Source organism: Lactuca sativa, chromosome 8 (genome assembly GCF_002870075.4).
Source record: "Lactuca sativa cultivar Salinas chromosome 8, Lsat_Salinas_v11, whole genome shotgun sequence".
Classification (NCBI taxonomy): domain Eukaryota; kingdom Viridiplantae; phylum Streptophyta; class Magnoliopsida; order Asterales; family Asteraceae; genus Lactuca; species Lactuca sativa.
In genome coordinates, this window is record NC_056630.2 from 68,862,949 (window position 1) to 68,879,983 (window position 17,035).

At 39.1% G+C, this 17,035-nt stretch overlaps 1 protein-coding gene across 1 annotated transcript; it reads left to right on the forward strand.

Annotated features, from left to right (window-relative positions):
- The first annotated feature begins 2,558 nt into the window (after positions 1 to 2,558).
- LOC111912976 (protein BIG GRAIN 1-like E) lies at positions 2,559 to 3,908 on the forward strand. The gene has a single exon (XM_023908699.3). It carries the CDS (start codon positions 2,793 to 2,795, stop codon positions 3,774 to 3,776), a length of 984 nt encoding a protein of 327 aa, XP_023764467.1. The 5' UTR covers positions 2,559 to 2,792; the 3' UTR covers positions 3,777 to 3,908.
- The last annotated feature ends 13,127 nt before the right edge of the window (positions 3,909 to 17,035 follow it).

Below are 17,035 nucleotides of genomic sequence, written 5' to 3' on the forward strand. Positions count from 1 at the left end.
TATAGAGAGAGAGAGAGAGAGAGAGAGAGAGAGAGAGAGAGTAAATTATGTAAGATGTAAAATTCAAATGGTGATTGTCATTATCTTGAATCCTTAGTGCTTGTCCTATTTATTCTTACACCAATATCACCGAAATTTGATATCCACATAAATGCTTTAATTGAAACATCATCTCATATGTTAGTGACATATATATTACATGTATTTAACATTTTCTGTAGTAACATCAGATTGTGAAACTTCACAAGAACATTTTTCGATAATCTGGATTTAAAACTAATCTGATATACCACTTTTATTGCATGAAGTACAAAACATTGTGATCAATGAACCAAAATTGGTGATAGGTGAGTATGACACCTCAGTTCGATGGCTAAAGAGTCGAGACCTTGAGAATAAGACTATTCCAAGTTATAAAGGACAAAAACCATCAATTAAGAAAGGTCCTACATTTCCTTCATCACGTGTGGACACACACTGGCTCACGCATTAAGTGCAACCATCAAAACCCACGACCCTAACATTGATTTTGAGCCGCAACTATTTTTTAAGTATTTAATAGCGTAAATCACGCAAATGGTCCTTGTGGTATTGTGCTATTGAACGTTTAGTCCCTAACTCTGATTTTCTTTTCTGTGGAGTCCTTAAATACCAAATTTGTTGTGTTGTTTGTCATTTACCGACTTAAAATGACATATTTACCCTTATCTATTATTTTAATTGTTATTTACTTATTAAAGAAAATTATAAAAGCAATTAGGTGTGGCTCTCCTAGGGATGAACGTGAAACGAAACCAGTACCGTTCTGATTTTTTGAAAATTAAATTTGATTGAAAGTCAATTCTGAGTATTAAATCGAATTAACATTACCGTTATATATATATATATATATATATATATATATATATATATATATATATATATATATATATATATATATATATATATATATATATATATATTGCAGGCTATGAATTTATAATATATATATTTTTTCTTTTTTGTTATAGAAAAACACGCTTTGGAGGTGGTAAAATGATACGAATTATTTGGTAACCGTCAAAATTTATTGGCTTTGATACGAGTTCAACCAAGTTGATAATATGAGCTTGAACATTGTAGGTATATGTCGAAATTATTTTCGGCTAATTTACTACTTAAGTCAAATCAAATTATATTTTATTTATTAGTTTGGCCAGTTGGGATTAGTTCAAATCATATTATATTTAATATGTGTATTGAATATCATATAATCATTTTAATTGGTTTTAAAAAAAATACTTTAAATAGAAAGATGTACAAAAGAGTATCAGACAAAATATTTAAAAATAAATAAGTGTAAGCATCATTTTTTGTTAATTATTTTGTTTATATAGTGCATCCATAATAATTAATCTTGATTTTCTCTAGATTTTAGTTTCTTAAAGTATACGTCTGGCTTTCGTACCCATAATTATTTATAAAATACACATTTACTTATTTCAACTTTCTAATATAGCAAGTATTTAACACAAACTTAAATCCATTTTCATTAACCTTACTATTTGAGTCGTAGAGGGAACCATGCACCTCTTTTGTGTCGTGGATCCAATCAAATCCATATTTTCTTCCGAAAGGCGGACCACTACAAGTCTACAAATTTCAATCTTATAGGATTCGAATAAGGTCAACTTTATTTAGAGTGTTTACTATCAAGTGATTATCATTTGGCCATTTTAATGCTAGAATAAGATAGTCATAAACTCCAACACTATTTAGAGTGTTTAATATCAAGTGATCACCAAAGACCATTTTAATGCTAGAACAAGATACTCGCAATTAATTCTATTTACAAGTAATTAACATTAAGTCAGTTTTTTTAACGGCAAATTAATCTACTCATAAATATCATTTATGTCTCTTAGTGAGACTTAAGCAGTTAAGCCTATTAACTCTTATTTAAAAGAGTTATTTCTTACCTTCTTTAGACAAAAACTTTTTAATATTACATTTTAATGCTAAAACAAATAGTCACGGTGGTTATTGTTCGATGCCATGGACATGTTGCCACTCTGCCCCCACAACACATAGCATAGAGTTAAAGCTTTAAAACCACTAAGGAAAAAAATGATGTGAAACCCTTTGTTCTCCATTCTTGTTTCTACCCCACTTGTCCCTCTACGCTCCAACCCTCATGGTTGTTCCACTTCTATTCGTGCTTTTTTTCCTAACACAAACCACCATAATCCACAACTATCGATATGCCTTTGCCAACCACACTATTTGTAGCATGAACTTGTACATCATGCATTATATACTAGTATCTTTATTACGATGTTGGACATTATAATTTGTTTCTATTTATTTAAAGTATTGGAATAATTATAGGCTATTAAATTTCCTGTAAATTTACCCTCATTGACATTTCCTTCACATTTCGAATTTATGCTATAATTTTCTTAAACTATTTTTAAACCTCGTCTATCCGAACTAACATATTATTTAATATGTGTTAATATGAAAAAGGAAACAATACCCACCGGATGTTGAGTAGACTTTAACAAGTTGAGGAGGTACAAAAATTCTATAAAAAGAAACCTTTACTCACACTTATCTACTACTATACCACCACTATCCTAAATCATTCCATTGCACCACCCTTTTCATCACTCCTCTTAAAGTTGATATAAGCTACCTTGTATTCAATATATTAAGAGTTAGTAATACAATTTGGATTTGTGGGTAGCTTTTAGTCTTTTAGATCTTATTTGTGTATACTATCTCAAGAAAAGTTTGTTATTTTACATCAAACAATGTCCATCAAAATTCCACCTACATCTCAACCCAAGGAACCGTTCCGTCACAAGAACAGTTCAGGAGAGCTCGATGTGTTTGAGGCGGCTCGTTATTTTTCAGGTGCCATTGAAAACATTAATGGCACCTGTAAAAATGTCATTGGCGAAGCTAGGGTTATCGGAAACAATACACAAAAGTTTTGCATAAGGCCTATGGGAAGAATGAGTCTTGACATGCCAAAAAATGTAGAGAATTCCATTCCTTTGCAAGCCATGTTGATGGATAATTCCATGATGGTCAACAATGAGAAGAAGTCCAAGCATCCAAGCTCACCTGGAGGGAAATTGGCCCATTTCTTGAATTCTCTCTTTAACCAAACGTCTTCAAAGAAGTCAAAGTCTAAGTCAAATACAAAGTCAACCAAGGATGAAGATGAGAGTCCTGGTGGTTGGAGAAGGAAGAGAAGGAGTAGCATTAGTCATTTCACGAGTGGAAACAGTAATTCTAGCATCATCACCACCACTACCATCACGAGTGATTCAAAATCTTTGCTTTCAACCTCAAGAAGTTCAGGCTTTAGAACACCACCTCCTTATCATATGGTACACACACCCACAAAAACCACCAGAAGCTATTCAGATCTCAAGCACCCTCCAAGTCAAATTACGAAAATGCCCATCCATGCCACCCTCAACAAGATCGAAAATTTCAGCATTAAGAGTGATCTTTCTGAAAAAAAGATGAGTTTTGGAACCAGGTTTGTGGAAAACGTAAAGACTTTTGAGGAAAAACAAGAAGAACATAATGCTCATAAGTATGTTTCAAGAGAGGATATCAAAGAATTCAAGAGGTTTAGTGATGAAGACGGAGGAGATAGTGATTCAAGCTCTGATCTTTTTGAGTTAACAAATTGTGATTTGGGTTATTATCCAAGTGGTTTACCTGTCTATGAATCCACCCGTATCGATACCATAAAGAGAGGAGTACCAATCTCGAGCTAAGTGTGTGATATCAGGTTCAAATTCAGACTTATGTTTCCCAACAAAGCCTTAGTTATATATTCGTATCATATATGTATTTACGTGTAGAGTTTTTTATTGTCCATATTTAATGATTCAATTACTATTGTTCTATTTTTTAATAGAAATTCATGTTATATATATATATATATATATATATATATATATATATATATATATATATATATATATATATATATATATATATATATATATATATATATATATATATATATATATATATATATATATATATATATATGTGTGTGTGTGTGTGTTCAGGTTCATTTGACACCATTCTAATTTTGTGAGACCGTGAGACCAAATCTAAAAATAATTTTAAAATACAAAATAAATGGAAAAATCCAAAAATTCTTTTTTTAAATATTATTTTCGGAACATGAATTAACTAAAAAAAAATATAAAAAAGATAAAAATAAATAAAAAAAATAAATAAAAAATCCATTTTTTTTTTTTTTTTTGGAAAAATACGTGAAATATTCTAAATAGAATATTACACTGACATATTTTAAAAAATAATTTTAAAATGCTGAATAAATGGAAAAATCTAAAAATTCTTTTTTTAAATATTATTTTCGGAACTTGAATTAACTAAAAGAAATAATAAAAAATAAAAAAAATCTATTTTTTTGAAAAATACATGAAATATTCTAAATAGAATATTACACTGTACATATTCTAAAAATAATTTTAAAATGCAAAATAAATGGAAAAATCAAAAAATTCTTTTTTTAAATATTATTTTCGGAACTTGAATTAACTAAAAAAAATAAAAAATAAATAAAAAAATGCGTCTCACGGTCTCACAAAATATAGGAGGTCTCAAATATTATATAAGAACCTGTTACGAACCATCTAGAAAATTAGCTTATAATTAATGATATATTTGTCATTTCTCAATTAAATTTTATAACTCTTACAAAAGTCTGAATTTAATGTTTATAACTCCTACAAAAGGCATTTTTGTAAATCTATTGTTAAAAGAGAATGATAAGATTCTCTTTAATAAATAAAAACTTTTTGCCACATGTCATACTCTTATTGATTTTGCCCCATGTCATTTTGTGGTTATTTTCAATTAATTTTTTTCTACATAGCATTTTGTGGTTTTTTCATTTTATTAATTTTTATATAATATTTTAATGTAATAACTACAATAAATATAATAATAAATGCATATTAATTTCATTAATTGGCTTCCTTCTAATTTCAAATTTTCTAAATTAAAGTTTCATTAGTTTACTTTGTTTATTTATTTAAATTATTATTAAAAGAAAAACAAACAATTTAATTTCAATAATTTAATATTTTTCTATTTTTTTTCTTCTAAATTCAAACTTCTCAAATGTTTATAATTTCATATTTTTTTTCTTTAAAGTGAACCCATGTAATACATAGGTCATACACCTAGTTATAAATAAAAGGAAGTCTAAGCCAATTTTCACAAGCATATTATTAGATCAGAAATTTAAAAACCACATATCAAAACATTAGATCTATAAACGCTCATCCCCCCTCCCCTTTCACCAAACATATCAACCTCTTCCTATCCTTATCTTCGGCAGCTTTCCACCGCCACCATCTACTTCCGACATTGCCACCAACCACCATTGTCTTCCCCACAATCATTATCCATCTTTATGTCTACATCTCATACATCTTCTTCGTTGATAAACTTCATTGTCGATGGCAATCCTACTACCGATCTAAACCACCTCCACCTTCTTAATCTTACATCTCCTAAAATGTTGCTTCGATGACACATCTCCATCTCGCCTCCACCTTTTTCTCTCGATTTTCATGAAACACCACCAAATCTATTTAGATCTGGTCCACCGCCTCCTCCATCAATTGTCGCTCCCTGTTGTCGACCTCCAAAAGCCTTTGTTTTTATCAAATCTGAAGTGGTTCGGTCTAGATCTACGATCTCCCATGACAGATCTATGATTTTTACCTCTAAATCTACGATTTACACCTCCAGATCTATGAGTTTTAATAAGATTGAGTGACCATATCTAAAACCATCGTCAATCTCCATCACCGTGAAACACCGCCATCAGTGGAGAGAGAGAGAGAGAGAGAGAGAGAGAGAGAGAAAGAGAGAGAGAGAGAGAGAGAGAGAGAGCGGTTAGCTCAGAAGTACCTATCGCTTAGGCAGGCAACAAATTCAATGACCAATATCACCAATATGTCCAATATGTTCGATGATAGATCCATATTCTCCCTAAAGTAAGCTTCCTCGGAGAAGGTGTGGATGACCCGATACATAAGTATGCTGAAGAAGGATATTAGAGAATTTGTGAAGAACTCCCACTACCAAACATTTGCTAAGCTGCAGTCCAATGCCAGGAAGAGGGAGATTGAGTTAGAGACAAATGTGAGAGAGGGTGGGATGGAGACACAGAGGAAAGAGAAGACAAATGTTTCAATGCAGTCGTAGTCGGGGACTAAGCGGTTCAAACTTGCTGTTTCTAGATCAGGAGGTCAGAGAAATCGCACTTATAGAGAGTGTGGTAAGAGTCATGAGGGTACCTATTAGGCAGGTATAGTGTGGTACATGTGTGGCAAGGAGGGGCATTTTATGAAGGATTATCCGAAGGGTTTCTATATTTACTTCAACTGCAACCAGAGTGAGCCATATGAGGGCCGATTTCCCATTTCTTGCCTCGAGATCAATGTAGACTCCAACTCCTGCGACCTTGCTCATCACTGAAGGTCATCATGGGAGGGATGAGGCCTCGAAGGCCAGAGGTCAATCCTTCAAGTTGAATGCAGAATAGGCTAGTGCAGTGCCTGACGTTGTTACTGGTATATATTCATTAATATTTTTGTCAAGTTATTTTCTATTTGATTTTATTTATGTTTCTATTAGGTACCTTTTTACTCAATTCATTTTCTGTTCTAGTGCTTTTTGGCTCCAGTGTGAGTCAGTTATTTGTATCTCGGTCCTACAACATGAGTTTCTGTATGCCTCTTTGGGAGTTGGAATGTCTGTTGCGAGTTTCTATCACCAACAAACACATGGTTTCTGCTTCAAGCGTCTTCCGTGGTTGTATCTTGGATATATTGGGGTGCCTTACCCGATTGATCTGATTCCCAGCCATATGGGGATGTGTGTGTGATTATGGTAATGGATTGACTAAGTAGATTTGGAGCTTTAATTGATCTATATCTTTTTACTATTGATATCAACATTCTTTGAAACAAAAAACTATAAACCCTATGAAATTTAATTCATGAATAGAACCATACCTTGTGCTTGATTCGAAACAAGCTAATCAGAAACCCTTTGTAGTCTCCTTGCAAAACTAGCTCTAGAAGTATGGTAGCCTCTAATGTGTCACACCTAAAACTCAAGAAACCCTAGGATTAAAGGAGATAGGGGATAGGATAGAGAAATTTTGGATATCTCTTGTGGTGAAGGTGTGGCCAAAAATAAAAGGGTTAAACCCCTTTATATAGTTTCCTAACAATCCCTAAAACCCTAGATTTGAACTTAAATTAAATAATATTTCAAATCAGTAATTATCTAGTTTCCTTTTATCAATTGGAGGCTTCCAGAATCCATATCAAGAGCCTCTAAAATCATCCATACTCCAAGGAGGTTTTGGATCCTCTCTTTTGTTCAAATATTGCACAGTTGCAACTGAGCCCTTATACCTTTAATTAATTCTAATTAACCCATAATTAAGTCCAAATTAATTTTTATTAATTCCTAATTAATTATTACTATTTATAATTAATAAATTAATCATATATTATATTAACAAATCATTTATCGTTATGAGGGCAACCCAAAAAGGACTTTACTTTTATTCATCAACATTATACCAATTTATTTAGAAATTTAGACACACTAATCCAATAGTCTCCCACCTGGATAATTCGTTAACTACAATTACAAGTACAACTCCGAATAACCAGTAAAGAGTGTTTTCCAAAGACATTGTTAAACTCTTATTAGATGTTGGTCCTAGATAAGTGATTAGATATCCCTTCATTCTTCTTGATAATGAGACATGGATTAAAATCAATCTCATTGTCCAAGATTTTGTTTCCTGATTTCCTAATTTGTGATGATGTCATCAGACTGGGCCCAACACTATAATGTCAACATCAAATCATCGAGGGGCCCAAAGATATCGCTTTTCCTATTAAGGCAAAAGAAATAAATAAATTTTAACTATATAATCATACATTTTACCCACCAAATCGTGCATGGAATTACACTTTGTAACACCCAGTAACGAGATACGTTGGAGTAAACTAATGCACAACTGATTTGCAAAATATGAATTATATATCTTTGTTTTAAGAATAGTAGATATTATTGTCCTAGAATTACTCAAGATTGAATCTATGATGTAACAGCCCAAAATCTCAAGTATTGTTAAATTGCAATTTTGGGGTGTTTTAAAGGGGAGACTCGGCGAGTGGGAGCCAGACTCGCCGAGTAGGGTCGCAGATTTGGTCGCGGGTTCGCGACTGGACTCGACGAGTCCAGGTATGGACTCGGCGAGTCGACGCTGTTCAGCGGAAACCCTAGCCGTTTCGTATTGGGTCGTATAAAAGGGTGGCTATGTCGTCATTTCACGTCTTTTAGCCGATTGAGGAGGACCCTAAACGGTTGTGGGCATCCAGAACAAGGATTGAAGATCATGGGTGAATTGAGGAAGTTATTGTTCAAGAAGGAGAAGGTTTTGGCTAATGGGGCAGCAAGGGAATCACGTTTCGAGTCTTGGGGACACTGAGAGTGCATGATTCAGGTAACCTTTCGGATTAATTACTGCTATGTGAAAGTGTGCACGGATTTAGGGTTTGTGAAACCCATTTAGAGATTTGATGGATTGCTGTGTTGTTATTCAACGTTTATAACCTTGTATTAGGACCCTTAGAGGTCCAGAAGGATCCATGTTTGTATATTCGGGAAAATATGTATCTCAGGAAGCAGTTCGATCGACTGCATGGCGTGGACTCGCCGAGTCGGATGATCAGACTCGGCGAGTAGCTTGAAGATTTACTGGGACTCGCCGAGTTGTTCTTCAGACTCGGCGAGTAGAGTCGGGGTGGCCCCGCGATTCTTCCAGGAGTAACTCGTTGAGTCAAAGAGAGTACTCGACGAGTAGAAGGGAATTTTAGAGGAATGAAGGACGACCAGACTCGCCGAGTCGCCAGGGAACTCGCCGAGTCCAGTCGAGTTGACAGCGGACTGTTGACTAGAGTTGACTGGTGTGATTTCTTAGGGTCAACTAATGAGGAAGATAGAAGTATTAATAAGAGACATATGATGTGACAGGGAGCTTGTAGCTCGGGGGATCAAGTGTAAGGGATTTCAGGAGTTGCTATCTTCCAGTGACCGCGAGGTGAGTCTTCTCACTATACTTCACCCGGAAGGGTTTGATTGTGTGACCGGAAGGTCAAGTATGTTATGTGTTATGTTTATATGCTATAAATGGAAAGTTAGCTGCTACGCGTGATATACATGCTTATATATGGGCCGGAAGGCAAAGTATTATGTGACAGAAAGGTCAGGTATGATATATGGGGTATGTGCTTTATGTGTTAGAGTATTTGTATTATGTGTTATATATGTGTATGGGCCGGAAGGCAATTATCTTATGGGCCGGAAGGCGATATATATTGTGGACCGAAAGGTCCGGGCCGGAAGGCGATGTTATGTGGACCGAAAGGTCCGGGCCGGAAGGCAATGTTATGTGGACCGAAAGGTCCGGGCCGGAAGGCAATGTTATGTTGACCGAAAGGTCAGGGCCTGGAAAGGCGTATGTGCGTAAGGTATATTGGGGAACTCACTAAGCTTCGTGCTTACGTTGTTTATGTCATGTTGTTTCAGGTTTTTACAGTAACGCGGGATGGCAACGGTTCGATTGTACACACCGAAGAAAGAGTTGTGTTTTGGAGGATCCTGGTCTTCTATTATAACGAAAAAGAAACTATGTTTTGTAATTCGAATGTGAATAAGATTTTAAACAAGTGTTTTAATATTAAATTGATTATTTAAATAAAAATTTTGCTTTGAAAACCACGGTGTTACAATTTGGTATCAGAGCCAGGTTTGAGGGATTCGGACGCGCCTACGGGTGAGTCTGGACTCAAACTGAGGAAATAAGAAAAGGTTTCCAAATAAATAGTTTTCTAAAAGTGAATAAGAGTTCAAAGAGAAAGCAAGAAAGAGCAGTGTGTACAATCAGCCAGAGCCAAACGGTGATTTCCCAAAATACCCTTACTTTTGTATTATGAAATATCTATTATGCACTTTATGAGACAATATTGCATGCTAGAGACAGGCTAGGTATTTCACATCTTAGGACTAGAGTGGCCTGATTTGTGATGCCTTAGTCTAGGGTTCGCTGTTATATGTGCGTTATGCTTTTGTGTGTATGTGATGAGTGAGAGTATCTAGTTAGAACGCACAAGGGGTAAAGCTACGGGGTACAGAGGTACTTCCGAGGATGAGCCGAGAAGGTGGAGCTACCACAGATGGGGAGTCCTATGTATGCTTCAATGCTCGAATGCTGCTTGCTTTGTGCTTTGTGGAGTTATCGATGATGGGAGTCAGCTACTAAGTGAGTATGACGATACTCAGGAGGTAGAGGGCTGGCATCATTAGGAACTCTTCAGCAGCTGATAGCAAAGGAGTGGGAGGACAGCGGAAGGGACTAGGGAGTAAACCTAGCCAGATGAGTGCGCTGGTAGCGTAGAGGATTTCGCTGGAAAGCGAGCACGCGCGATGAGATGGGTGAAAGAGCAGGTTTATCAGCTACTTAGGAACTCTGGGATGGTCCGTGTGGAAAGTATGGGTAGATGTGGCAGGTAGTATGGGCCCGTACTACTGAAAGCAGAGGACCCATACTTGATACAGGGGGCATCCTAAAGGTCCTAAGAAACAGATTGAGGGGTGATGTTATGGTTCGGATACCATACATCGGAGCGGATACAGAGTGATGTTATGGTCCGGGCACCATACATCGGAACAGCTTGAGATAGATGTTGTGGTCCGAGTGCTATACATTGGAGCAGATTGAGGAGTGGTGCTATGGTTCAGGTACCATACACTGAAGCATGTTGAGGAGGGATGTCATGGGATGAGTACCATGGTTCGTAGTGGATGATGCTTGTGGCTATCTTGTTATCCGGTTATGACCGATGAGGTAGAGATTGGACGCTATGGGTTTCAGGCCTGTAGACCATGATTGAGTACGGAGAGGCGTTCCTCGAGGGGAAAGACAAGTGCCTATCAGAGTATTTTGGTAAGAGCCAAAGACGGGGGAGAATTTCAGTTGAGTCGAGCAATCAGATGACAGAGGAGAGGTCACCTTTTGGGTGGGTAGTGTCACTTATGCTCGTATGCAAGACGCGAGAGGTCTGGTGTTTCAGTTCTGGATTTGGGAGTACACCCTGCAGGTAGTATCGATAATGACTTCCCTCAGAGCATCAGGTAGCGGGTGTATCACGAGACAGAGAATTACCGTGAACAGACAGTCAGTTGGGGCTGAGGTAGTCGAGAACCACACCACACCTAATTGAGAATAACAGGTTGGGTTATAGTGGTAGTAGTGAAGAGTTCAGACGAGTTTTGCAGTGCGGAGAGTTGTCGTCTATGTTGAGAGTAAGTCCCTGTCCTTGGGACAAATCCGGCGTTGGATGCGGGTTGATGAGCTGAGATGAGAGGAACGATGATGCTGCGGTGCAGTCTGCGAGCCAGAGATGTTATCGAGCAGTGCAGGTGCTTAGTATTAGATCAGTATGGGATTTGGAACGATTAGAGGCAGCCGTGATGAGAAGTTTTTGGAGAGTTAGCTAGGGGTTCAGAGTATAGGGGATTGATTGACTTCATAAGGGGAAGGACTATCGGGTGTTGCACAACACTTTACTGGGGCAGGTACGATTTCGCTAGTGAAAGATAGTCGTGGGTTGATTGTATACTAATTGGTGTTGGTTCGAACCCTAGTGGGGGAGAACCGGGTGCAGTATGTAAGAAAGCAAGAATTGTCAGGAGTAGTAATAAGTGGAGTATAGAGATGCAGTAGGAAAGCATGAGACCATAGGTGTCGATGATCGAGTAAAGGGGTTACATCGGAGCTTGCGGGTCCGGTGGCGCATGCCGCAAGTGCGGAAAGGAGGGGCACTGTGCACGGGATTGTTGGCAGTCAGTGCCAATTCGGGACTTGAGGAGGACAGGATGGAGCGGAGCCCCAGAGGGCTCAGGGTTGTGTTTATCTGCGTACGACAGAGGGAGACGGAGCAGTGCCGGAGGCAGCTGCGGGTAAGATGTTTTCATGATGTCTTAATTGTCTTGCATTGTTTTGGTGTATTGTTTGTACTGGTATCTTGTATGGATTTCGATGCGGTATTCGTTGTTTCGCGGGTCTGGCATGGTTATGGATTGGTGCTTCAGGTTTTCGCTTTGGCATTCGTTATTCCCTGACGGTTGGGTATGGTTATAATTGGTGTTTTAGTGTCAGTAGTATTGTGCGGTTTTCGATGTGATGCTCACCCTTTGGGCAGGCTGTGAGTTTGGTTATGGGTTATTGTCGAGGATTCCTTTGGTTGTCGTTCGTGGGGGTTGTTAGGGGAGATGCGGCACTGGGTTGATTGTCGGGTAGCATCTACAGTCGTGGAGTGGATGATTGAAGGACTAGAATCTTGTGAGTGGGTTGATCAGGGAGGAGGTGTGTTTTGCTGAGGGTTGCTTATGCTTGTGGGGAGCAGTCAGTGGGTAAATGTTCTCTTTGTGCAGGATTGTTCTGTAAGGTCGTTAAGGACGATCGGTGGCAGTTAGTCAGTGCTTTAGTGGGGGAGAATTAGAAAATTCTCCGGGAGATCGACGAGTATATGAGGGTGCTTAGCTGCCGAGATTCAGCAGTGTTTGTCAGCGCAGAGTATAGGCCGACGAGAGCGAGTGTCGGGTATGCGGGGCGGGATACAGACCTAGGGCATTCGATTGTGGAGGCCTGAGGGAAGGCCGGGATCAAGCTTGAGTAAGTAACCGGGGTTACGTGATCAGAGTATTGGTATGTTTGAGGTACGTGATGGGTTGTACTGCATTAATCCCACGGGATTATGTTGTGCATATTTCTAGAGCTGGAACCGGAAGGTTCCCAGAGTTAGAACCTGAGGGTTCGCAGAGTTTGGGTGTACGGACCCACAGAGATATAGCCTCGAGTGGCTAGTATGTGTTAGGAGAGTCGGTCCAGTCATACTGGAGACTCTGTTGGTATTGCTGGACTAGTTTGAGATTTGCGGATCGCATATGTTGCGGTGTGATTGCATTGGAAGGTCTGGCCCCGGGTTGTTGATCTTGTGTAGCGGAGGTAGTGATTTTGAAGAGTGGAGAGAGTGCATGGGATTGAGAGCCCCTGCAATGAGAACCAGAGTATGTGGATAGCGGTTACGCCAAAAAGGGTGGTGTCGCTTGGGGCGAGCACCGTGGCACCGGTTGGAGTGGCATTATGGCCAAGAGGGTTCCTTGGAAAAAGGAAAAGAGGAAGGTGTGTAACTCCGAAGGGGTGCAAGTTCACGAAAGTGAAAGCTGCAGAGCAGAATTATGGTTAGAGTATTTCAAGTATGGTTTCGAGCATCGTGTTTGCGGCAGTGAAGTAGGAACCCATCCGGGTTGGGATGACTGACGAGACTCAGAAAGAATGCAAGGGAATAGAGAATCTTGAATTCTCAGTGTGAATCTGATCAGAGAGTAGGGTGGATGTAGTGGTTCATCTTGGGAGATGTTCGAGGATACCATCAGGGTATCGGGTCTTTCCACCTGCGGGTGTTGGGACTAGTTCAGTATGTGTATGTAGTGGCAAGGGGAGAACTTGTGAGAGTTGCTCTGAGAGTGAGAATGGATCTCTCAGTCGGTCCGGAATGGACAAAGTGGGCTTTGGATCGGGGATCCGGTGGTTCATGGTTCCCTAACCCTTATTGGTCGAGCGATTGTTGGGATTCAGAGCAGATTCAGCAGATGAGACAGAGGTTGTTGACCGCCCAGAGCCAACAGGAAAGTTATGCGGACAGACGCCGGTCCGAGCATGTGAATCAGGTCGGCGACTTTGTATTCCAGGAAGAGGGGTAAGTGGGGGCCCCGGTGCGAAGGTAGGAAAGGTGGCCTATCGGTTGGAGCTGCCAACGGAATTGGGATGGATCCATGACACTTTTATGTGTCGCAATTGAAGAGGTGTGTAGTAGATGAGTCAGCAGTGGTTCTACTAGAGAACGATTAGGTGGATGCGAGTCTGTGTTACGCCGAGAGGCCACTGGCCATCAGGAATCGGAAGATCAAGTTTTTGAGGAACCAGGGAGGTACCTCTGGTATTGATTCAGTGGCAACCTCGGAAGAGATCGGAAGTGTCTAGGGAAGCCGAAACGTGGGATGCGGGAGCAGCATCCAGAGCTATTTTTAGAGTGAGCCTTCGAGGGCGAAGTCTAATTCTAGTGGGGGAGAATTGTAACAGCCCAAAATCTCAAGTATTGTTAAATTGCAATTTTGGGGTGTTTTAAAGGGGAGACTCGGCGAGTGGGAGCCAGACTCGCCGAGTAGGGTCGCAGATTTGGTCGCGGGTTCGCGACTGGACTCGACGAGTCCAGGTATGGACTCGGCGAGTCGACGCTGTTCAGCGGAAACCCTAGCCGTTTCGTATTGGGTCGTATAAAAGGGTGGCTATGTCGTCATTTCACGTCTTTTGGCCGATTGAGGAGGACCCTAAACGGTTGTGGGCATCCAGAACAAGGATTGAAGATCATAGGTGAATTGAGGATGTTATTGTTCAAGAAGGAGAAGGTTTTGGCTAATGGGGCAGCAAGGGAATCACGTTTCAAGTCTTGGGGACACTGAGAGTGCATGATTCAGGTAACCTTTCGGATTAATTACTGCTATGTGAAAGTGTGCACGGATTTAGGGTTTGTGAAACCCATTTAGAGATTTGATGGATTGCTGTGTTGTTATTCAACGTTTATAACCTTGTATTAGGACCCTTAGAGGTCCAGAAGGATCCATGTTTGTATATTCGGGAAAATATGTATCTCAGGAAGCAGTTCGATCGACTGCATGGCGTGGACTCGCCGAGTCGGATGATCAGACTCGGCGGGTAGCTTGAAGATTTACTGGGACTCGCCGAGTTGTTCTTCAGACTCGGCGAGTAGAGTCGGGGTGGCCCCGCGATTCTTCCAGGAGTAACTCGTTGAGTCAAAGAGAGTACTCGACGAGTAGAAGGGAATTTTAGAGGAATGAAGGACGACCAGACTCGCCGAGTCGCCAGGGAACTCGCCGAGTCCAGTCGAGTTGACAGCGGACTGTTGACTAGAGTTGACTGGTGTGATTTCTTAGGGTCAACTAATGAGGAAGATAGAAGTATTAATAAGAGACATATGATGTGACAGGGAGCTTGTAGCTCGGGGGATCAAGTGTAAGGGATTTCAGGAGTTGCTATCTTCCAGTGACCGCGAGGTGAGTCTTCTCACTATACTTCACCCGGAAGGGTTTGATTGTGTGACTGGAAGGTCAAGTATGTTATGTGTTATGTTTATATGCTATAAATGGAAAGTTAGTTGCTACGCGTGATATACATGCTTATATATGGGCCGGAAGGCAAAGTATTATGTGACAGAAAGGTCAGGTATGATATATGGGGTATGTGCTTTATGTGTTAGAGTATTTGTATTATGTGTTATATATGTGTATGGGCCGGAAGGCAATTATCTTATGGGCCGGAAGGCGATATATATTGTGGACCGAAAGGTCCGGGCCGGAAGGCGATGTTATGTGGACCGAAAGGTCCGGGCCGGAAGGCAATGTTATGTGGACCGAAAGGTCCGGGCCGGAAGGCAATGTTATGTTGACCGAAAGGTCAGGGCCTGGAAAGGCGTATGTGCGTAAGGTATATTGGGGAACTCACTAAGCTTCGTGCTTACGTTGTTTATGTCATGTTGTTTCAGGTTTTTACAGTAACGCGGGATGGCAACGGTTCGATTGTACACACCGAAGAAAGAGTTGTGTTTTGGAGGATCCTGGTCTTCTATTATAACGAAAAAGAAACTATGTTTTGTAATTCGAATGTGAAGAAGATTTTAAACAAGTGTTTTAATATTAAATTGATTATTTAAATAAAAATTTTGCTTTGAACACCACGGTGTTACATATGAAGTAATCTCTAAGATCGGGTTTAACCAATACTGAAAATCCCTATTTTCTAAGTACTCATGAATATTGTAGCAGTCCCTATGCAATGTCCAATCCTTATGGACAATCTACAAACAATTCATGACAATGTTGAATCAACACTTACTCCTAAATTATGACTGACTATGGCATTTTGAATAAATTAATATTTTAGAAGTAAAACATACAAACTGAAACACAAGAATAAATTAACTGACAAATGGTATCATACACTTCGAACATAAATAAAGCTTTATTTAATTAATCACCATTCAATTAAAATTGTTTCAAAATATCAACTAACTACTAAAACCTAGAATCTAATATCATATCTAATCCCAATGCTCCTAGCATGGTCAAAGTGCTTAATCTTGCTCAATTTCTTTGTAAGAGGATCAACAGGATTATCCTCTGATGATACACGTTTTACCATGAATGTGCCTTATTCTACTTTATGTATGATGTTGTGGTATTTCCTTTTGATGTTCCTGGATCTACCATGATCCCTTGGTTCTTTAGTTAGATCCATCGCACCATCGTTGTCTCTCCATTGGCTTTTGGATTGATGGAATAACTCCAATATCTCCAACTAAATTCTTCAACCATATTGATTCCTTTTCTACCTTACTTGTTGCAATGTAATCTGATTTACAAGCAGAATTAGCCACTACCTTCTGCTCGGAACTCTTCTAAGTCACCGCTTCGCCATTTAATAGAAATACCCAGCCAAATTATGAATAATTATTATCTCGATCACTTTGAAAACTGGTGTCATTATAGCCACTCACCTTAAGTTCATCTTTGCCACCAAAAACTAAGATCCTATCTTTCATTTTTTTTTTTCAAATACTTAAGAATCTTTTTCATTGCAGTTCAATGTGCTAAACTAGGATTTCCCTGATATCTGCTAACCATGCTCAAAGCATAAGCCACATTAGGTCGAGTACATATCATAGCACACATGATCGATCCTATAGCAGAAGCATATGAGACTTGACTCATTGTATTTATTTCCTCATCACTACTGGTACATTGAACCTTGCTTAAC